Below are 22,891 nucleotides of genomic sequence, written 5' to 3' on the forward strand. Positions count from 1 at the left end.
AAATTAAGGAAATATTTCTAATCATTTGACCCGTAGAAAGAAAACAGAGAAAGAAAACAGCAGAAGGGTGCTGTTGCAGAGCAAATGAATGAAAGAGTTCAGTCATAAATGATAGGGCTCCTGAAATTGTCTTTTAAGACCATCCAGTGTTAGGAGAATAAATGAGATTGGATTGCAAAGACTTTAATGTATTTTTTTCATCTTTTTAAAAGATTCCTCAGACAAGAAAGAAAAGAAATCTTTTAGCCTTGAGGAAAAGTCCAAAATCTCCAAAAACCGTGTTCACTATATGAAATTCACAAAAGGTAAGATTAAGCGTTTCTTTACTTGTTGAAATCTCTGTGTTTGTCCTGAGGTGCTTGAAGCATTTTAGCTCTTGGCCGGTAGTGACTTCATGCTTTATGGACAGCCCGACTGCGTTGCTGTGAAACAGTGCTGGAGTCTTCGCATTGACTGTGGTGTGCCTGAGGATCTTGGTAGAATTCAGATCTAGGAGATCTGAGATGGGACCCAGATTAGGCTTTAGTCTGTGAACAAGTCCTGTGGCTGAGCTAAAAAATGGAATCAGCTTATATTTAGAGGAAAAAGGGACTTTATGTAGCTAGGTCAGGAAATAATTTTAATTTCTTGCACAACATTTTTAGCTGCATGGTGTTTTTTCACAGCTGAATGTTGGTGTTAAATAGCTCTTAATATGCCAGGTTAGACAATTATGCTCTATACTGAGACCTCCAGTATGATAAAGCACACTCCCTGGTTGACCCTTTATTCCACGTAATTTCTCCATTTCACAGCATAGGCATTCCATGGTCATTGCCAAGTCGGGTAGAAAGCCCTTTGAGAACTGGGTGAGAATTCCTATTCCTTCATCAGCACCTCCCCAGCCCTTTCCCAGTATGTGAAATCGTTTGTGCGTGCGGTTGTCCTCTTCAGCCACTAGGTGGCGATCTTGCATTGGAAAGAAACAATTTAACTTAATAGAATCAACTCCCTAGTTTGCCTGTAGAACGGTATCATGAATTAGAAACCTACTTATTTCATAGTTTACATAAGAAGCGTGATGATGCTGCTGGTGCTGTGATATCTGGTCTCTACTGATGGTTCTTCCCTGGGAGGTTGGATGTGTTTCCACCTCGATATGCCAGGAAAAGCACATCTCTTTGCTTTGGTCTTCTGTGAATGTCATGCATATCAGGGCATTGCTGGGAAGTTCTTAACTTGTAGAACCAGCCTGGATAGCAGTGGCAGCTGGAATTCCCACTACTCTGAAATATTGATGATGCTTTTCATTTAGGGCCAGGAGCCCAAAAGTTAGGGCCGGGTTTGGTTGAGGTGAGAGGCCGTGGCAGGGATGAGTGGATTGGGGATTGTGTGTAGGGAGAGGCTGGGCCTCCCTTCCCTCTCCAGCAGCCGTGGCTCTTCCGCTTCATCCCTTCTTTCTCTCATGCGGAACTTTCTTGGCTGTCGCCTGTATCCCTTCTGACTGGGGTTCTTCTCCACCCCAGTCTGCTATGGAACAGAATACAGGCTTCCTTGGCCCTCAGTCCTTTTGAAGAGAGGGTACATGCTCACTTCATACCCAGTCCCTGAAATAGCACTTCTTTTTTCATTAGACTGTAGAAAAAAACTAGAGATCACAGAAGGTGCTGTTGCAGAGCAAATTAATAAAACTCAGTGACCTGTAACTTTCGGATGATGTGGCAGCCTTTTATGCTTTCACTTTTACAGGTAGACTCTTCTAATTTTCCTTTAGTGCCAGACTGCATGCATGATTTCATCTGAAGCATTTGCTGAGGCTGGGATAAGCCTCTGTAATCTGCTTTAATCTAATGGGTGCTGGTAGCATTTGCTTTCTATTTCTGGTTAAGCCACTCCTTTGCTGGGTGACCCCGTCAGACTGCTGGGTGCCTCGTGCCTTCATTTTCTGTCTTCCAGCAGGGGTTCTGTATCTATTAGCCTTGCCTGGAGAGAAGAGGGAGTCAGTGTGCAGAACAGAAAGAGTCTTGGATCTAATGTCAGATTGCAGAGAAGAGCTGGAGTGGAGACAGGAAGGACGTGCAGACTGTGCCTATGTAGGAAAGAGAGAAGGAAGCGAAGTTCAGGGAGTGAAGAGAAGGATGGTTTACCATCTAGCTTTCCAATCACCGGGCAAACTGATTTTAAAGTTTCCTCTAGGGCGGACTGTCTTAGATCCCAGGAAATCTGACTCTGGCCATTATTCGCTCAGACAAGTCACCTACCCATTTCCCTTCAGACTCAGTTTCCTCTTCTGTAAAGTGTGGATACATTTGTAAGTGACTATTAAGTTCTAAGGTAGGTTCTGTTTTATGATTTATTAGAAATGACCCATTTTATGGAACTTTTGCTTTTTCAGCATTATAGATAATAAAGATTTTAACCAGTGGGTATGCTGATGATGACAGTAACTCGTTCACTTAGTTGATGAGGATGATTCATATTGTAACTGATGTATGGTCCAGGAAATCAAACAGGAAGATGGAATTTTACATAGCTTGGTAAGAGCGAAGATAAAAATTTTACTCTGTTAAGATTACAGTAGCTATTAGTGTTGTAAAAGTTGCTACTGCCTAAATATCGGCTATATCATTATTTTTATTTTTATTTTGAGACAGGATCTCACTCTGTTGCCCAGGCTGGAGCACAGAGGAACAATCTCAGCTCACTGCAGACTTGACCTTCTAGGCTCAAGTGATCCTCCTGCCTTAGCCTCCCAACGTGCTGGGACTACAGGTGTGAGCCACTGCACCTGGTTGGTTATATCGTTTTAGTTCTGACATATAATTATTCCTTTCCCTGGTCCTGAGTTTATAATTCTAACTTGGGCTAATTTATTTTATAATTTTAAAAGTCAGTTTTATCCATACTTATTTCAAGGCTCAACTCCCTCTTGGTTTGTGGTTTTTTGTTTTTTTTTGTTTTTTTTTAATGCAAAGATCTCTGCAGATAGAGGAGAAAATGTCAATCGATACAAAGCCGTTTTTGAGGTTTTCTGACTGGATGGTGAGACGTTGGCAAGAGAGCAGTGCTTCCTCCCCTCAGTTATGCAGTCGTTGGATGAAAGTTGCATAAACTGTGATTGTGCAGCTTTATCCTGGGAATCTTGCAGACTTCTTAATCCTGTGAGAGTTTGGGCTATGTTATGTGCTTCTTAAACATGGAAACTACATGCCTAACACATGTTCAGGTGCTCGGCTTCCTGGTCGAGAAATACAGAATTGGTATTCACAGCGCAGTCAGCCCCGCCCCTCAGTCGCACACTGGTAGAGATGAGCATTCAGTTGCCTCTTCTGATTCTTTTGACATTTAAATAAATATCAGGTAGCACCTTGTAGGCTTTTTGAAAATTCTGACTCTTATTATTGGTTATTAGGATCTGACCTTTGTCACCCACACTGACTCTTTCCACTTTCCTGGTTTATGGTGTCTTCTAGTGGAGTTACCCTTATCTTCTGCCCTCGGTTGACTGCCAGTTCTGTGTGTTTGCAATTTAAAAAAATAAAAAAGTATGTCATTTTATTTGTCCTTCTTGATTGAATAATGCAAATGAATTTTCTAAACTATTGAAGCTACCTACATAAGCCCTAAGTGTTTTTTTATTTTAGCAAACATATTCCTTGCCCTTTGCTTGTGTTCTCTTGGCAGCTCAACTCTGCTTTTCCATAGAGTTGGTGTTTTGAGCCTCAGTTCTAATACAGCTTGTTGGGTTATTGCTAAACTGTTTCCAAATCATCTTGATTCCTAAGTTCTCGTGTCTGTAAAAGTTTTGGTTGCCTCCCATGTGGACTTCTTGGTACTGTAAATGTGTCTGACTATAGCAGTAATGTTCCTCCCTTCCCAGTAGCTACTCTGATAGACTGGGAAACTGATAATCATGATTATTAGACCAACAGCAAAAACGATCCTAAATAGAATGTTCTTCTGTGAAAGCACCTGCTCATCCTTGCAGGAACTTTCAGTTTGACTCTTGGAGGCCTTTCTTACTGGTTCTGGAAATGTTACGCACTGAAGACTAATAGATGAACCAAATCCAGATAGATCTGTTTCCTATTCAGTTTTCTTAATTGTCATTTTCTCTAGGTTTATCAACAGTATTTTGTATGATTTGACCATAATTCAGAACTGAAACAAATAAGCTTTTTAAATGCTTTTGAAATTTGTGGTATTTATTCAAAAGTGGCCGTAATTTCCTGGTGTTTATAAGCTTTCCATCAGGACCATTAATTAGTAATTGTCTCAAGGTTACTTCCATCTTCACCTTTTTATCCACCTTTTATGTTCCTTTCCACTGGTCTTTGACTCTTCTTTCTTCTCTGTGTTCTTGTTTTCCAGATCAAATCCAGAGCAAGGCCTGTAACAATCCTGGTTTCTACATTTACTTAAGTGAACTTTGCTAAAGGATAAAAATTTCTGGTACAAGAATCCATCAACAAAACTTTAGACACAGTTGCACCTTCATTGGTATAGCTTACTGTCTCTGCCAGCTTGACAGTTTCCCCTTTGACTTTCAGATCTGTTTTGAATCTCTGTGTGTTCGTGTTTTGACATCGTGTTTTAGAACTGTGATATCGCATGTACCGTCTCTTCCTTAATCCATCCAGCATTTCTTTTAGTCAAATTGCTGTAAAAGAGATCTTAATTTGCATTTTCTTGAGTGTCTGTATTCCAGAGGATAGGTTAGGGATAGATGGCCAGTACACATTTTGAATTAAGTACTGCTGCCTTTTCTGAAGTACAAATTGTGCTTTGCATTGGAAAATGGGTTGTGCTGGCAGCAAAGCTGTGAGGACATCTCTACACTTCCGATGAGCTTGTCCACCTCTTCCCACTGCAACCAGTTTTCTTCCCCACTTTCCCGGTTCATTTTCTACCCTATCTGTGATGTGCGTCGTCTATTCTTAAGTAGGTTTTCCTTTGGGTCTTTTTGTGTAGGTCCTATTTAATCACAAATCAGAAGCAGGAGGGCTTAGTGTCAAGCTCAGGTAGGAAGGAGAGCAGCAGGCAGAGCCCAGAGGAGCCTTCCCTCCTGGCAGGAACAGGTCATACCGCCTGGGCCACTTCATCTGGTACTGCTGCCTAGGAAACTGGTTTTGGCACCAGCTTTTGCATTAAATTGAAGGGTGTTTTGTTTTTTTAATTTCACGGAGTCACTGAGCAATATCATATTTAAGTGCTCCAGTGATAGTCAGTGAACTAGAACCTTCTGAGTCAAGTCAATGTGCTACAGGAAACCAAGAAGACAAGTGAGTCTGTGATGGTGGAACTTGGCTTCCAGCGTGAAACTCACATTCCTATGTCTGACTCAGAACCTCCCTCGCCCAGAGCCTCAAGCCTTTACATGGAGTAGTTACGTTTTAAAATGCATTTACCATGCGGTTGACAAATGGGAATAGATTTGGCTGACTGCTCACAGAGGATTATTGGGTAGAAGTGGAAATACCAAAGAAGTGAATTTTAAATTAGTTGGTTTGTGGGTTTGAAGTTAAAGAGTTTAGTGTTTTAAATAAGAACCATAGAGCCATTTAATTTCCTGCCCTCTCTATGTAGCCTTTTATTTAGAGACAATATAGCTAGAGCAGTAAAGAACATTTTAAGAAGAAAAATCTGAAACCCTGTCACCCTTATACAGTATTTTTTATTTACATATATTCCTTTAGAATTTCTGTTTGTTGAGTTAATTATTAAGGTCCTGTGTGTCAAATATGATACGTTCTCATTCATGTGCATATGTGGAGTTTGGAGCTGTGTATCTAGTAGTATTTTTTCGTCTGTATTTCATAATCTTCTAAGTAAGTAGCTCATGTCTCTGAAGCAGATGAGATCTGTTTCTAAATGAGGAACCCAGAGACCCAGGAATTGCACCTTGAGGGCATACCTGGAGTAGGGTGAGCTGTAGAATTTAGCTTTCCTTGCAGTCAGTATGCTCTAGGTTGTTTCTGCAATTAAGAGAATGTCAAGAGTTCTGGTTCTAAAACATTTACTTGGTTTTAAAATTTAATTAATTTTGTTTACTAATGAAAGTGTTGAATGAAAAAGTGGGTAGAAAGTCAGTAGTTATAAAATTGTTTCTTTCTTTCCCGAAAGCCATTTTCCTTTGAGGTGCTGCATAGTTCGTGTCTGCGCTCGTTCCTTTAGGAAGAACAGTCTTACTGAAAATCATCACCTTGTTTTTCTAGGGAAGGATCTGTCATCTCGGAGCAAAACAGATCTTGACTGCATTTTTGGGAAAAGACAGAGCAAGAAGACTCCCGAGGTAGAAAGCCACGTACAGTTTCCGTGTTCCGCTTTAATACTGTCTGATTTTCACCTGTGTATAGGACTGTTTCTGTCTGACCAGTACTTTTCTGACGGTTTCCAAAACACTTTGGAGGCTTCATACACAACCTAGATATGATCCTTTTAATAATATTAGTGGGTAGATAGTATGTTTTATAAGGAATCCTAAAAAAAAAGAATAAGTGTTTTCTGGTGTTTGGCATTTGTTCTTTTTGTTTTGGTGTGAGGACTAGATTAAACTTGGGGAAGAATACCCCTTGCCGATATAATCAGAGGGGAAAATATCTCTTCCTTGGCCAAGAAGGGGAGGGATTTTGTCCGTTCTGCTCAAACTGCATTACTCCATTTGGAATGGAGGTGGGAGGAAGCATGTCACCTTCATTCTCTAGAACCAGCCTGTCCCATTCTAACATCATTTCAGACAGCGCTAGATCAGCACCATCTATAAGGGGGTTTGATGGGGTGTTTCCTCTGTTTTACAATATTGTTTGCCTTACAACTAGAAGAAAAGAATGGAGTGACTAAACTACACCCTCAATGGATGAACTCCATAATTTATTCTAATTATTAAATTGGGCTCTATAATATCGCAAAGAATTTTGTGTGCTGTTTTTAAGTGTAAGAGACAGCCCTGGATATAGTTTGAGATATATTAGGATTATGGATTTCCAAAAATAACAGGCTAAAAATATTTAGAACTGGCATTGTCTGAGAAAATCTGGAATATATGGTTGTGACCACTATTACTCAGCTAATCTGGTATGTTGTACTGGTGTTCTTTTATTGGTTTGTAGCCAGGGCCCTTGGTGACCATAGAACAAAAAAGAAGACTTGGTTTATTGATTCCTGGCATTTTTCCAGACTGACAGAAATCTTTATTTCTAGGGTGGTAGATATTTGTTTCTTCATAGTAATAATTTTTAGAGAGTTCAGAATTACCAGTGGTTAGAAGTCTCATTTGGTGATTCCCTCTGCAGATTGGGACTAAATTCCCAGGTCTTTTAGCCCTTGTCTGCCCCTGCACCCTCAGCAGATGGAAGCAGCAGGCTGGGAAAGGATACCTGGCTTTGGTGCCTGCGTGGACTATGCTGAGTCATGGGATAGGCAGTGGTCACTAGGGAGGAACCGCTCTGACATCAGGCCATGCCGGCTGCTCCTTCACAAGGGGCTGCTGGAAAGAGCTTTGGTCAGACAGGCTGGCTTCTGGTTGCCCCTCTGTCCTCAGTGCTCACCGTGAGACCTGGAGTAGGCCACTCTTCCTTGATCACTGAGGACGTGGCCTCTGGCTTATCCCAGCCTCCTCTCCAGCCCCTCTTCCTTGACTCTTTCAGTCGTCTGCATCTCCTCAGGTAGAACTAGAATTCCATTTCCGCGCCTCTTGCACTCCATCTCGTTTGCTCTGCCCAACAGCTGCCCCCACCCCACAGTCACACCCTGAGCCTTTGTATCAACTCCATGTCCCTCCCATACCTGGAGATAACCCCCATCTCCCCAGCCCCGTGGGGCTCACGTGCCTTCTGTACTGGCGTTTCCATATCCCTGCACATTGATCCTCACTCTTCTGCCTGCCGCTCACCCACCACCCCCAGCCTTTGCCTTCCCGGACACCCTCTTTGAAAATGTACAGTTGAATAGATCACGGATGGAAATATTACTTGTGGGCTTTTGTAGAACTTTAAGAGAATTTATGTGTTTGGTGCAGAAAGCTCTTAGTTGTAAGAGATCAGAGGTTTCTGATCCTCTGGCAGATTTCTGTTGGAGAATTTATTGGTGTTGAGTGCCTTGAGGTTTTCAACACTGTGTGGTGTTACTTGACTCTTTGATAGCTAAGTCTTATTAAAGTGAGACACCCACCTGTGCTTGAGGAGCTTCAAAAGCAGTTCCCTAATGCTAGCCCCAGGAAAATCTCTTTTGGTCCAGTGTGTGTAGAGATGATCAAACTTGATGCAACATGGTGTTTTGTGCAAGATTTCCATTACTCACATCTTTCTCTCTCTCTTCCAGTTCAGTGTTTTCTTCCAGTGATAAGTTTAGGTCCTACCTGTTGGTGAGGCGGTCTTCTTCCAGGCCCTGCTCTCCGTTTGTAGCCATAGTTCTCAACAAGGTCGTCCTGGCATTGTCTAATGAGCTTTAAACAAATGCTAATGCCAGGGTTCTGCCCAAGACCAGTTAAATTAAATCTTGGGTCAGGGTCCAGGTATCTGTATTACAAAAGGAGAAAAATTAAAAAAATTTTTTTCAGTACCTCCCCAACTGTTGCAGCAGTTATTCTGATGTTCAGTAAGGAGCGAGGGTTGAGAACACGGGGAAAGCCTGCCATGCAGCTGTACTGAGAGCTTCTGGCTTCTGGGTTATGAGTAACCCTGAGGACAGAGCTCCTCAATTCCTGCTATGTGTATAGGTCTTCCTTGTCAAACTGCAGATTCCAACTCAGGAAGCCTGGGCGGGGACTGAGAGCCTGTACATCCCCATCCGAGGAGCTCCCAGGTGACGCTGCTGCTGGCCTGTGTGCCACAGTGAGGAGAAGGTTGCGGCTAGGCAGTATTTTCCATTTGACATATGCCTGCGTGTGTGCAGAAAACAGAATCTATTTAAATGTAATCACATTTAAGACAAACAGAATATCTTTCTATAAAGCAAAATGACCTGTACATTTATCTTTGTCATCCATGTGGATTTTCATATGTTAAGTTTGCTTTTATTGAGGTATACTGGTACCTTCCTTCAGTAGACTATTGCTAAGAAACCTTACCTTGTTAGTTACAACAGCCCTTATAGTCAAAGGCAGGAGGCCTTTGATCAGATTTGTTTGAAAATACAACCTCTTTCGGCTCCCATCCACAGTTGGTGGGAATGTTGCATGTTTTTGCTTCGCTTGACTCTGATAGCCGTGTCAGCCTGGTTTTATATTTGGCATTGCAGAGGCCAAGGTGTTGCTGGAAGTCAGCTACCTCCAGTGTCCTGGAAACCATGGTAGTGCGGGCCGTTAAGGTAGCAATAGCTCTGTGGGTGCTCTAGTTAGGTGCTGATGCTGCTCTGTCTTCAGCATCCAGAGTTCCAGAACCTTGGCGTTAACCACGTTCTTGGCTTGGGTAACAGCATCACCCTTGCATTCAGTGACGCCTACTGATTTTAATTTCTACAGCTCCTAACCGCCATCTTAGAATTCCAATTTTATTAAGCACCGGTATGCCAAACCCTGTGCTGGATTTTTCTGATTTCATCCTCACAGCAGTCCTGTCATGTAAACATCAGTATCCCCTCTGTAGCAGTGAGGAAACTGAGGCACAGAGAGAATTGTTAGAACACTCCAAAATGGCACACGTGGGCTTTAAATCTGTGTCCTTCCAATTCCAAAATCAGCATTCTTTCTCCTATACAGCAGTCCTGCCGAAGTTAATGAACTCTTTCTCATTTAACAAAAAATCTACATCGAAGGGGGTTAGTTAGGCCTTAGCAGCTTCTGTTGAGCTTCACCAGAGACACCAGTGGTTGATGCTGTATCGTAACTTTGTGGGAAAATGATTGGCTGTTGCTATTTTGTGGAAAATAATGGTTTAAATTTCAAAACTTCTTTACCTTACCTCTAGTCAGAGGTGAGCTGTTAGGCGTTGACAAGCATGTGACCAGGTGTCCGGGCCAGCCTGAGGAACGACTTGACTTCCCTGTTGGCTGGAGGCTGAATTAAGAAAGAGCTTGAGCATCTGGAGCATAGATGTTGTGTTTCTTGTGTATTTTTTCGTCTCTCTATTAAACTGGATGATCTGAATATATTTATATCAAAGAAACATCTGCAGCTCTTGATTAATAGTCATGAGGGTTTTTTCCTTAACTTTTTATAGATGACCAGGATGTTGCAAAGATAGTGCAGGGGTTCTGTGTACCCTTCATCTGGTTTTCCCCGGTGGTTACATCTTACATAACTACAGTACAAGATGATGAAACCAGGAAATTGGCATTGGTACCATCTGCTCATATAGCTCTGTGCCCCTTTATCACATTTGTGGATTGTGTAACCATTATTATCTCAGTGAAGATCCTGAACTATTTCATTACCACCAAGGCCTCCCTCATGCTAATCCCAATCATAGTTGCATAGCCCTCCAACACTGCCCGTGACCCTGGCAACCACAGCTGCCGACAGAATTGTCTGATTAGGAGTGGAATATCGTGTGTACAGACCACATGGTCTCTCAGTTTGATGCTGAGGCTGCTCAGATCTGTAGGGGTCACTACCCAGTGCTAAAGGCCAGTTGTCCTTTCCATGATCTACTTCCTGCACTTAGCCATGCTCAGTGTTATTTTCTATTTTATGAGTCTTTAGAGAACTCCTTGTAGAGATCAAATCATTTGATGTCTTTAAAGTTCACTCCAATTGGTTAAATCATTTACTTAATAATTTCAGGGGTATGTTAAACTGTGAAGTGATATGTAAGTACAAAGTGGTATCGTGACAAGTTTTGTCATCTGTAGCGTGCTGGTATTGGAGAGCTCATGGTGTTGGCAGTATCTCAGGGTACGCTCATTATAGTGAGTTTGTGACCTCCTTTAAATTGCATGCAAAACGTGTGGGCGCACGTGCAGTTTTCATTGGATTTTTGAAGGTGTCCTTGGTCCAAAAAAAAGCTTTAAAATCTAAAACTATGCATTTAAAAGTATTCATTCAAAAAAAAAATTACTTAAAATGTAAATTTTCTTTGTGAGCATAGTAGGAATGAACTTTATGTTGTGTAGTGGAACAAACTATGCCAAGTAAAGAATGTGCTCTCTTAATTATTTTGAATATAATGTATAGAAATTAAAAGAAAATTATATCAAAGCGAAACAACAATCCAAGCTAAATGCAGTATTTCTAGGACATGTTTATGAAACTTAAATCATGCTTTCTGTCCTCTCTCTGACCTTTTTGCGTCTAATGAAGAAATTGCTAGCTGGGCGCAGTGGCTCGTGCCTATAATCCCAACGTTTTGGGAGGCCGAGGCAGGAGGATTGCCTGAACTCAGGAGTTTGAAACCAGCCTGGGCAATGTAGTGAGACACCGTCTCTACAAAAAATTTAAAAAATTAGCCAGGCTCATTGGCATCCACCTATAGTCTCAGCTACTCAGGAGGCTGGGGATGGGAGGATTGCTTGAGTCTAGGAGATTGAGGCTGCAGTGAGCTATGTTATCACACCACCGCACTCCAGTCTGGGTGACAGAGCGAGATGCTGTCTCAAAAAAAAACAAGAAAAAGAAGAAATTGCTTCACTGTGTTTTACATGTGGACTTTTTCATTTGTGGCATACACTGGCCAGCGAACACCTTAGAGAGGATTTGTGTTCTCATTTCTGGGTCCCCAGCATGTGACTGGCTCCAGTGCTTGGCACGTGGTAGGGATTCAGTTAGTTGAAGCCTCATCATTCTTCTCTTTTTAAAAAATGGACTTCGTTACCATAAAAATCATGGTTTGTATAGCGTCATGGTTGACATTTGAAATGTCTTTTCCTTTTGAAATGTTCTAATCAATAAGTATTTCTTCTCTGAGAGTGGGAAATACTCAGAATCTATATTCCACACCATGCACAATCTACTCGTGGATTCTTGAGAAAGGATTATGGAATAAATGTTTGCTCACAACATTTTATGTTTTTAAAAATCAATCCAATTTGCCAGAAACTGGCTTTCAGACCTTGCATTTCACTCTAGAATAGTTTTTCGCAGCTGTAGCTGTTTTTCGTTGCTCAGAAGGTAAAGCATTCCTATTGCTTGAAGGACTCTCCTCTGACTTTATTGGTGCTTCCTATTTCCTCCAGAGACAGCAGCTGTCAGGAGGCGCTGTTTCCCTGCTGAATCCGGCTATTCAGAAGGACTTGCTTCAACGGTGAAAGATCATCACGAACTGCCAGTTGCTCAGAAAACTTCTCATAAACTGTTCTGTGTGGGGGCAGCTGGTTGCACATTTCTAATTTCCAAGTTCTTCCTTTTCCCACTATCTTTGTTGTGTATTGATTGGAAGATAATAACTCTGGTTTGGAGTGCACCTAAATTGGAGATGTGTGCACTTTCTATGGAGACAAAGAAATGATCGAAGATAATGAATTGAGATTCCCAGGGCCCCTGGAGACCTGCGGCAGGTACTTGTGCTGGCCAGTGCCTGCCGGGGCTTGTGTACATGAGCATGTGTCTTTTCTCACTTGGTTTGCAATTTGAAGTTGGAGACACTGAAAAACAAATTCCATCAGTTCCTATCTGGTTGAACTTCCTGCTACTCTTTTTTTTTTTCCCTCTCTCATTTTTTTCCCTCCCCCACCTTCCCAGTTTCCTTCCTCTCTCCAGCTCATTTCCGGATTGAGCCTTATCACTAGAGAAAATACTCCGAAACCGGAGTGAGGATGGAGAATGTGTTACCAGCATTCTCACTTCGTTTTTCTGTTTAGCATGCTTCTGGCTTGGGCTCCTGGCAAAATAATTGTCCGTTTCTTCACTTCTCTAACCTGATTGAATTAGAACGCTCATGAGAGTTTCACTCTCTCAGGATACCAAATGAATAATCATTTTCCTTGAAATTCTTCTGCTGGCTTTTGCTTTTTGAGGCAAAGCATGACTTCTTTGCAGTTTGTGTTCCTTTCTCATCTCTCTTTGTCAATCTGCTTTTTTTTCCCCATTGCTTGCTGATTATCCAGTCTGAAAACGAATTCCAAGCAGGCGCTTCTGTTTTGCTTGGTGGAATTCATGAGGTATTTTGGACCATTCATTGTTCTGGTTGGATTCAATGCCTTAAGTTCCTCATGGGGAAGATCATTGAGAAGAGTCTCTTTATTGCCTTAATTTTTCAAGTGCCTTTTAATTCAAGGGCGTTTCTCCTTTTGTTCTGAATTTTCACACTGATACCCGACATTTATGGTTAGGTGAGTTTCAAGAGGGGTTTATACGATATGGACCCCACTTCCTGCACCCATCGCTCCACTCTCCCCCCACTCCACATCTGGACACCAAAGTAATCTTCTAATTAAGAACCTTTTAGTTAGGGAGACATATAAGCCCGCAAACAAGCCAGTTAGTACACTTGAGTTCCAAAATTCATTTTTTTCCCAACAGTGATGACTTCAGTAATTCTTGTCATCATTTTGACCATTGATAACAGAATCCTGATTCGAAATGATCTCTGTGAGCTGGGACAGTTGGCCAAAACATTTTCATTGCTTTAAAGTGAAAGTTTATGAAGATATGTACAGTCTCATTTAGTTCTAGAAAGATCTAATTTGGTAGCAGCTAGATGAAAATTAGTTAGAAGGTAGGACATGTATCCTGACCACAAGTTTAACCTAAGCCAAATTATGTCCGGTGGCACCTGTCCTGAGCGCAGGCTCGGTGGTGTCAGGGAGGCTGTGCTCACTTGCTGAAAGCAACAGACTGGTAGCTTGTGTTCCTCACAGGTGACTGTGATTGAACGGTTCTGTACAGGCCTGGGTGTCATGTTTTCAAGGAGTACATTCGGGAAATTGGCTTCGGGGACAGTGGCGTCTGGAAAGCATGTTATGCACAGAAACAGATGGAAGAATTGGGTGTGGTTATCAGGGTGACAGTTTGGACAAAGGAAGAACTAGTACTGACCGATGAAATTCATAGAAAGGTAACAACTCAGGAAAAGGAAGCAGCCTGCATGGGCTGGCAGAGCTGCTGGCCACAGCGCACACCTCCTGGGGAGCACCCTGTGCAGGTTCTGGTAGTAGGCAAGAGTCCCAGCTAAATGCATTCAAGCCCTTCCAGCTGTGACCTTCTCTCATTCTGGAGGAAAGAGAACACGTGAAATGATCACATTTGAAATGGTGCTGGCAGGTTTAAGTCTTGACTTGAAGTTTTACGTTTTCTTCGACAACAAAGAAGAGAACATTACTTGGATTCTTCTTGATTCTTACATACTTGAGCAATTTTGGCTTTATCTACTTATGCGCTTTATCCAGTAGATGAATGTGAAAGGCTCTTGATGTGTCCAAACAAGAGATCAAATAGACTTCAGGTAAAATAGTAAGTCATCTGTCTTAGCAGATTCAAGACTTAAAAGAGTAACTGGAACTGTTGAGTGTCAAGGTGAAGTTACCTTCACCTTGTGGTAGGGTGTCCCTATTTTATCTGTAAACTCAGTTATCTGTAAATGAGTCTTGAGTTACATGTTTGTGTAGCAGATTCTGTTTTCCAAAGATGGCCTCAGCGATACCTCCCATTCCACGTGCTCTTCTAAGTGGGCCCTTACCACCTCCACACCAGGAGGTGGAGTCTGGCCCCCTCCCCTCTACCCAGGCGGGCCTGGAACTTGCTTGTAGCCATGATAGTCTAGTAGTAGGGTTCCAGGTGACTTCTGAGGCCCCGTTGGCTGGAACACTTGCTCTTGAAGCTTTCATGTAAATAGTCCAGCTGCCCCGAGCCCCAGGCTGTGAGGAGGCCCAGTGCCCAGGCAAGCCTCCATGGAGAGACCATGATCAGTGAGTTATGCAGGCACCCCGAGCTTGCCTGGGGAGCGGGTGCCTGGCCAGCTCCCTGCTCTGCCAGCTCTCCCCACCTTTTGACAATATCCACGTGAGAGACCGTGAGCCAGGACTGGCCAGCCCAGCCCTTCCTTGAGTTGCTAACCCACAGAAATAAGGTGAACAGGGAAATGGGTGTTATGTTTGAAGCCACTGAGTGTCAGGATGGTTTGTTGTGTGGATAACTGAAATGGCTGTCTCAAGATTTGTCTTCCTGTGGTTCTGTGATTAGACATTGATACCTGGTGTCAAATGTATATACCTGGTAGAACCATCTGAGCCAGTAGAATGAGGAAATCAGGTCATCTAATGAATGTTCTACTTGAGTTTCTTCTAAAGGGCAACTCATTCAGGGCCCTATAGTGTTGTGAATAGGCACTTGAGAGTTTCCTATGCCTGCGTTTGGGCCCAAGAGTAGTGTGAAGACTGCATGATTTGGGGCAAGTTATTTAACCTCTCTGAGCCCCAGCTTCTTCATTTGTAAAAGGGGATAATAAAAGATCCAGGGAAGATTGAATGATAAGCCACGTAAAACTCTCAGCGAAGTGCCCAGCAGATAGTAAATGCCCAGTGCATCTTAGCTGCTGCTGCTGAGACCGCTGTCATCACAGTCAGCACCAACACGCTCACAGTTTAAAATGGCCAATAATAACTTCTATGAAACATCCTTTAGAACTGAGAAAATTGTGTCTATGTGTGCGTAGTCACAATATTTAATATAAACGTAGTGAGTAAACAGGGTCATTGCTGAGAAGCACGTCCTTCTCAAAGTCCTCTAGTGAAGTGACTCCTGTCTGCCATTTTCCCATTACAGCAGTGGTAGAGGACCTCATAACGCATCAGTTTTGTGTAATTGATGTTGAAGATAAGTAATGACTAAGGCAATAACCTTCTAATACCATGTTCTCTGCAGTTTTGGGTGGAAGTACAGACATTTGGTTACTTGTTTTCCTTCACAGTAGTGAGCACCTGCTGACATGCTCGGTGGTTCCCTTGTTGACTGCCTGCCTTCCCTTAGGAGACTGGGATCCCCGTGAGGGCAGGAATTTTTGTATTTCCTCGTATCTAGAACTATGCCTGGCATGGAGTGGGTTCTCAGTAAGGTTCTTGCTGAACTGAATTCATTTGTTGAAATATGCCTTAAACAATGTGGGAACACAGGCAGGGAGCTGCTAATGCTCAGTGAGTCTGTCAGGAGGCACAGACACACAGAATTGGAAATTGAGCTAGGCCTGAAGGGCGGGAGTTCTCTGGCTGGACAAGGCATCAAAAGGCAAAAGCAGCATGAGCAGCGACTCATCCCGGCCTCAAACACAAATGCCAATAGGGTCCAGGAATATAACTAGCAATGTGGAAGTCATCATTAAATCAGTTGGGAAGGAAGGAAACAGTAGTGTCTTGTCTGAAGGCTTCTGATATGGTTTGGACGTGTGTCCCCTCCAAACCCCATGTTGAATTGTAATCCCCAGTGTTGGAGGTGTGGCCTGGTAGGAGGTGTTTGGGTTGTTGGGGCGGATCCCTTATGCATGACTTGATATCCTCATGATAATGAATGAGTTCTCACTGTGAGTTCACACGAGATCTGGTTGTTTAAGAGCCTGGCACCTCCTCCTGCCGTCTCACCATGTGATGTGCTGGCTGTCCCTTCTCCTTCCACCATGATTGAGAGCTTCCCGAGGCCTCACCAGGAGCAGATGCCAGCGGCACACCTCCCATGCAACCTGCAGAACTGTGAGCCAAAATCAAACCTCTTTACTTTATAAATTACCCAGCCTCACGTATTTCTTTATAGCAATACAAAAACAGACTAACACAGCTTCCAAGATTCATAAAATTAGACTGATGAGCGAGGATGGTGATGATAAAGTGTGTGATTGCATAGCAAAGACCAGCTCCTTAGACCTGCCTTGATAAGTGTGCTGTCAGTGGACATGTTGAAGTTGTGCTTCTTGTCCTGGATATGTGAATATTCCCATCTGTCCTCCCCTTGAACTTCTACTTCTTTGTGTTTTCAATGCCCTCACAGCATAGGGACAGGTAAGAAGCTTAGAGAACCCACAGTGCAGTGGGATATTGGCTGGCTGGAGTGACTTTGGTGTGAATAGTGCTTGAGATGGGTTACTCACAGGATCTTCTAATTCAGAGTGCAGGGAAAATCAGCCCCGTGAGTAAGAAGCATTACAGAGCTAGATTTTTCTACTGAGCACAGCTTTTGATAAAAGGAAGAAGGGCTAAATATTGACTTTTGGGGGCCTGTTCTATCAGTGGTCTGTAAATCAACGATAAATTATTGCCCTTCAGAAGCAGGAAGGCTACTCTTTGGCTTGAAGACATGTGTGCCTTTCTTTTATTTGTTCTTTCTCTTTATTGGTAGAGGATCTTGCCTCCAGCCACTTGCTCCTTAGGGGTTTTGTTAAGGACTGAAGGGGAACTGAAGGGAGCTCTTTTGATTTATCTTCTGTTCTTTCCTTTTGGTCACTCCACAGGGCTAAAATAGCCGAGTTGGCTTTAATGTGTCGCCATTAGAGACCAAACATTAGCTGAAATAAACCATCATACCTCACAATGAAAAATGTCCTCTGATTGGCTAATTAATCAGTCAAAGGGGAATGACATGGCTCTCGGCTTGAGGGACTCTGCTAGAGAGAAACAGGCTGTTGATAAATGGTTTTCCAACAAATTCATATATCAAGGAAACTTAGTCATTTTTTAACTACAGTTTGTGTGAGTGCAATTTTTTTTCCAACTTTTCCTTTTCTGCTGCTCTTGCTTTTTAGGCTGTGTTTTTGTGTTGTTGATAGAAAAATACAGGATTTTAGATATGAGAAAATAAATGCTTCCTACTTATTCATGTCAGATAGGCTGATTGGTTTTGACCATCTAAGTTTACCAATAGGTGAAAATCAGATTGTTTTTTCCAAGGTGAAATTGTCTTTTCCTGGCTTCCTTCTGAGTTAAGGTCTCCAGATTCTGGTCCACGTTGCGTGAGTTAAAATCCTGGCTCTATCAGTTGATAGCACTGCGCTACTAGACACGCTGTGTAACCTCTCTGTACTTTAATTTTCGTATCTTAAAACAGGGATAATAGTAACATCATCTATTAGTACTGTTGTCAGAATTAAATGAGATCACATGAAGCATTTGAACAATGACTCATAGAAAGAGAGTATGTGTTAAATGCTTGTTGTTTTTAATCAAAGTAATATATGTACCTAGATGTAAAAAGAATTAAGCTCCACCAAACAGCTTTTAAAGAAAGACATTCTGTAATCATCCTTGCCACTTCACGTCACAAGCCTCCTCCCTACAGCACTTTCAGTTCTTCTTCAGTTATTTGGTATTAACCTTCATATTTTACAATAATAGCTGGCACTGACATTTTTTCGTGTCATAATTTTTAAAATGTGGACTTGTGTTTTGGTAGATTAAGATCTGGGCCTTTACACCACTCAAACTACTGATCGTATTGTATAATAATTAGTGAATTTGTTATTTGGGGTTTATATTTTTAGTGCTATGTAAATATCATACCCTGCCAAGCCAAATAGTGTACAATAATAACATTTCCTGTAACAATTTTTGGTTGTTTTCTGATGGAAAACAAAAGCATTCTATATATCTGTGTGATTTTGTTTTTTCCCTCTAGACCCTTTGGTAGCCTCTTAATATAAAACTTTCAGAGTGTCAGCTGCATCAGATCATCTGTCAGCTGGATCTGTCTCCCAGGAGACCTCTCTCTTAGGATTTCCACCTCCCGGCTCCCTCAGGACTGGTTGCTGGCTCCGCCGCTTCCCTGGCCTGCTGGACTTTTCCCCAGCCTTGTTCCTTTTAGCTGCTCTGTCTCCTCACTCATCTTCTGCTGCTTTCTGAAAAGGGCACAGGTCTGAAAATCTCTATTAATACCGTGGCAGATGGTCTGGATATAGAATTCTGAGTTGAAAATCATTTTCCTTCAGCATTTTGAAGGTATTACTCTAGTGTCTTCTGATAGCCATTGTTGCAGTTCTTATTTTACTCCTTTGCACAGACCTGTTTATCTCACTTTCAGGAGGTTTTAGAATCTTAACATGCTCAGATTCTAAAACCTCATGGGAATACGAGTTGGTTGGGCGTTTTTATTCACCAGGCACTTGGTAGAACTTTCAGTATGAAGATTCATATCCTTTCATGAGTTCTGGAAAATTGGCTCTTTCATAATTTTTCCCCTCTTGTTTTGTCAGGAAGCCAGTAGTTGCACTGACATCTTGAATTCCTCCTCAGATTTTTCTTTTGTCACCAATTTTTCTGTATCTTTGTTCTACTTTGGTGAGGGGGTGGGGGGGATTTTCTTGATTTTTATTTTCTAACCTTCTTATTAGAAGGTAAGTTTTGCTGTCGTTTTTAATTTTCAAGAGCTGTGTCTTAACTATCTCATGGTTTGTTATTTTTTAATAATGTCCTGTTCTTGTCTCATGGATACAACCATATGTTCCTCGGCCTCTGGAGGCATTGTGTTTTTCACAGATTCGCAGATTGTTTTCCTGTCTTTGTCCTCTGAGTTCCTCTTTTCTTTTGGTTTTGGTTTGCTCCCTTCATGACGGAGGATTTCCCCCATATAGTCCGATGATCCTTTGCCGTCCGCTCTAATTTAACAGTCAATTAATGAAGAGCCATTTGGAAGCTGTTTGCAGAGGCAGCCTTCTCAGATGGGGAGTTGGCCATTTCCTTAGGGAACCCCCAGATGTCAGAGTCGGCGGGTCTTTCTGTCAGTGGGGCTTGGCTTCTCTAGAGAAGCCCTCTTGCTGGGGCCACGGACCTGGGCTGTGGTGGACAAGTCGGGAGGTCCTCCTACGTGCCCTGGCCTCCCTCCTGTCAGGAGCGCCTCTCCTGCCCTCCGCTGCATCCTAGGTCCTGCCGGCAGAGCCTCTGGGGGTCAGTTTTTCCAGGGGTTTTACCTTCTGTTGCCTCACATGTTTCTCTTGTAGAGGAAACACTGGCTGCTTTTCCCCACTCTGGAAAGTGGTTGGGCCATTAGGCTCAGGGTATTCAGCAAATCGTTACTGAAGGAAAGGAGTGGAGAAAGACTAAGAGAAAACCCTTTCAATTCAAAAGTGTAACAACCCTTTTTCTCATCCATCGGTTCCACAATGTTATAAACTGTTTCATCTCAATACATGTGGGAGGGGTGGGAGTGGTTGCTCTTTTCAAATCCTAGCCCTGGCATCATTCCCATTTTAAAACATAAACAGAAAACACAAAAACTTACTCTGTTTGCTCCTCAGATTGACTTCCTTATGAGTTGTATTTAAGTAGGGCCGTGGTCTCATGGAGACCTCTCCCCCACATGTGCTCCCACTGCAGCCTGTTGGATCCAAGCCTGAAGAAGGCTGAGAAAGCCCCTACTGTGCAGTGAAGGAGATGGTGCTCTGCCTCCTCCCTCAGCACTAGTGTGGCCTCTTCCTGTGCTCTGCCTCCTCCCTCAGCACTAGTGTGGCCTCTTCCTGTGTCTGCCTCCTCCCTCAGCACTAGTGTGGCCTCTTCCTGCACTCTGCCCTCTCCCCTCAGCATTAGTGTGGCTCTTCCTGCGCTCTGCCTCCTCCCCTCAGCACTAGTGTGGCCTCTTCCTGTGCTCTGCTTCCCCTCAGCACTCATGTGGCCTCTTCCTATGCTCTGCCTCCTCCCTCAGCACTAGTGTGGCCTCTTCCTATGCTCTGCCCCTCCCTCAGCACTAGTGTGGCTTCTTGCTGTGCTCTGCCTCCTCTCAGCACTAGTGCGGCCTCTTCCTGTGCTCTGCCTCCTCCCTCAGCACTAGTGTGGCCTCTTCCTGTGCTCTGCCTCCCCCTCAGCACTAGTGTGGCCTCTTCTGCTCTCTCCCTCAGCACTAGTGGCCTCTCCTGCTCTGCCTCTCCCTCAGCACTAGTGTGGCTCTTCCTGCCTCTGCCTCTCCCTCAGCATAGTGTGGCCTTCCTGCCTGCTCCCCTCAGCACTATGTGGCCTCTTCCTTGCTCTGCCTCCCCCTCAGCACTAGTGTGGCCTCTTCCTTGCTCTGCCTCCCCTCAGCACTAGTGTGGCTCTTCTTGCTCTGCCTCCCTCAGCACTAGTGGGCCTCTTCCTGTGCTCTGCCTCCCCTCAGCACTATGTGGCTCTTCCTGTGTCTGCCTCCCCTCAGCCTGTGGCCTCCTGCCTGCCTCCCCTCAGCATAGTGTGGCTTCTTCCTGGCTCTGCCTCCCCTCACACTAGTGTGGCCTCTTCCTGTGCTCTGCTCCCCTCAGCACTATGTGGCCTCTTCCTGTGCTCTGCCTCCCCTCAGCACTAGTGTGGCCTCTTCCTGTGCTCTGCCTCCTCCCCCAGCACTAGTGTGTCTTCTTCCTGTGCTCTGCCACCCACTCAGCACTAGTATGGCTTCTTCCTGCAAGTTAAGCATGAATCATCCGAGTACTCTGGTTGTCTAAAGTATATCATGGAAATATGCCATTCCTAACTTATCTTACTGAAACGTGGGGTGGGTTGCAGAAAGTGCTCTGAGCCTCCATAAATACATGCTGGTTGTTATTACCCTGACCTGGATGTCTTTTGCGTGTGCCTCCTGTAGCCAGCAGGCTGTCTATGCTGCATGGTTCCTTCAAGCACACCCTGCAGGAGGTCGCACCAGGTCAGATAACTTGCCCCTGGCTCCATTTTCCTTTCCCACAGAAAGAATGTGAGGTGTTCTGCCGGGAGAGACAGGCCTCACCTATTGCAGGTTTGCCTTTCTTAGTAATAATAATTGCCCTATTGGGAAAGATTAGTGGAAACTATAGTTGTGATGTGGAAGAGAAAAGAGGAATGAGCTGAATGCCACCAGTCTTCACTTCAGTCCGAGGTCTGAACTCCCTTTGTAGCGTCAAACAAAGTCTTCTCGGATCCTTCTTGAGTTTTTGATAAAAGCATAAGCAGGGTCACTTCATATGAGAATGATGTTGAGTGGATTAAACCCATACCCAGGGTTGTGGGGGAAGAAGTACAAACACTAAGCACATTTTTAATAATTGGATATCTTACCTAGTTAGAGTTGTTGGATCTTGAATGTGATCTGTGATTTCTTTTTCTTCTTTTGACATTACCAGGGTCTGCTGATTTTGTATTTTTAATCCTCCACCATTCATCCTGCTTTTTCATTCCTTTCGATGAAACCATTCCTAATCATTATGACCCCTAAATTATAATCCTAAGTAGCCTCCCCGGCCCCAATGTTTCCTACTTGCAGGGCATCCTTTCAGAGCGTTTTGAGTGCTTATTCTCAAAATCGGCTCTTCTCCAGTGCCGCTGTCCCATGTCAGCAGTGCCCAGCATATGACAGATGCAGCTCCCTTAACGCACCCATCAGACCCTTGCCCAGCTCACGCTAATCTGCTTCCCTGATGCCGACGCTTGCTGGCTCCTGGTACAGACCTCCCGGGACTCTTCTCACCCAGCTCTGTGTCACCCACTCTGCTGCCGCCTCTTTCAGGACCCTGAGCACGTTCTGGCTCATTATTTTATTTGGCAGGTTTTTATTAAATTCTTCTGTGCTAGGTGCTGTTCTAGGCTCTGGTGATGCGAGTCACTGCCCCCGGCGGCTAACACCACAGTGACATCTGCATGCAAAGTTTCCTCATCTCCATCCTGCCTCTCACTGCGCTCTGCGTTGGTCTGAATTTGCTGATTATTATCTACTGCCTGGCATGCTGTCCTTTCAACAGTGTGTGTCTTCCTCTTCTGCCCATACGACAGAGGCCATGGCTTTGTCCCTTCACAGGCCCTGGCTCAGGCTCGTTAGTAGTTGCTCACTAGGTAACTAGGTAACTATGAGTTTGTTGGTATAGTTAAAATGATGGCTAGTTTGAACTGCTTTAATACTCATGGGAATCAAGGGTAGTTTTACACTGCAGGTTGATTTCCTTGCTTCTTAATTGATAGCCCTATGAAAGAATTATTAAGTTTCTCCTTCCTACTAAAATCCAGACACATTATCCACTATACTAAGAGTTATACAAAATTCACTTTCATAGTAAATCTGTTTTCAACAGAAAAAGAGTATTTTTCAGTCTAATAAAGAACCTACTATTTATGGTTCAGCCTTAGTACCACAGAA

At 43.4% G+C, this 22,891-nt stretch overlaps 1 protein-coding gene across 2 annotated transcripts in view; it reads left to right on the forward strand.

Annotated features, from left to right (window-relative positions):
* Positions 1-22,891, forward strand: part of PINX1 (PIN2 (TERF1) interacting telomerase inhibitor 1) — a 75,293-nt gene that overhangs the window by 13,464 nt on the left and 38,938 nt on the right. Inside the window, exons 5-6 of one of the 2 annotated variants that reach the window (XM_003271429.4) lie at positions 213-305; positions 6,195-6,271. In XM_003271429.4, the coding sequence (XP_003271477.1) occupies positions 213-305; positions 6,195-6,271 (170 nt within the window). The remainder of the gene's footprint in view (positions 1-212; positions 306-6,194; positions 6,272-22,891) is intronic. The other variant, XM_030812390.1, reaches the window with a different exon arrangement.

The sequence above is a fragment of the Nomascus leucogenys genome, chromosome 4, assembly GCF_006542625.1.
Source record: "Nomascus leucogenys isolate Asia chromosome 4, Asia_NLE_v1, whole genome shotgun sequence".
NCBI lineage: Eukaryota > Metazoa > Chordata > Mammalia > Primates > Hylobatidae > Nomascus > Nomascus leucogenys.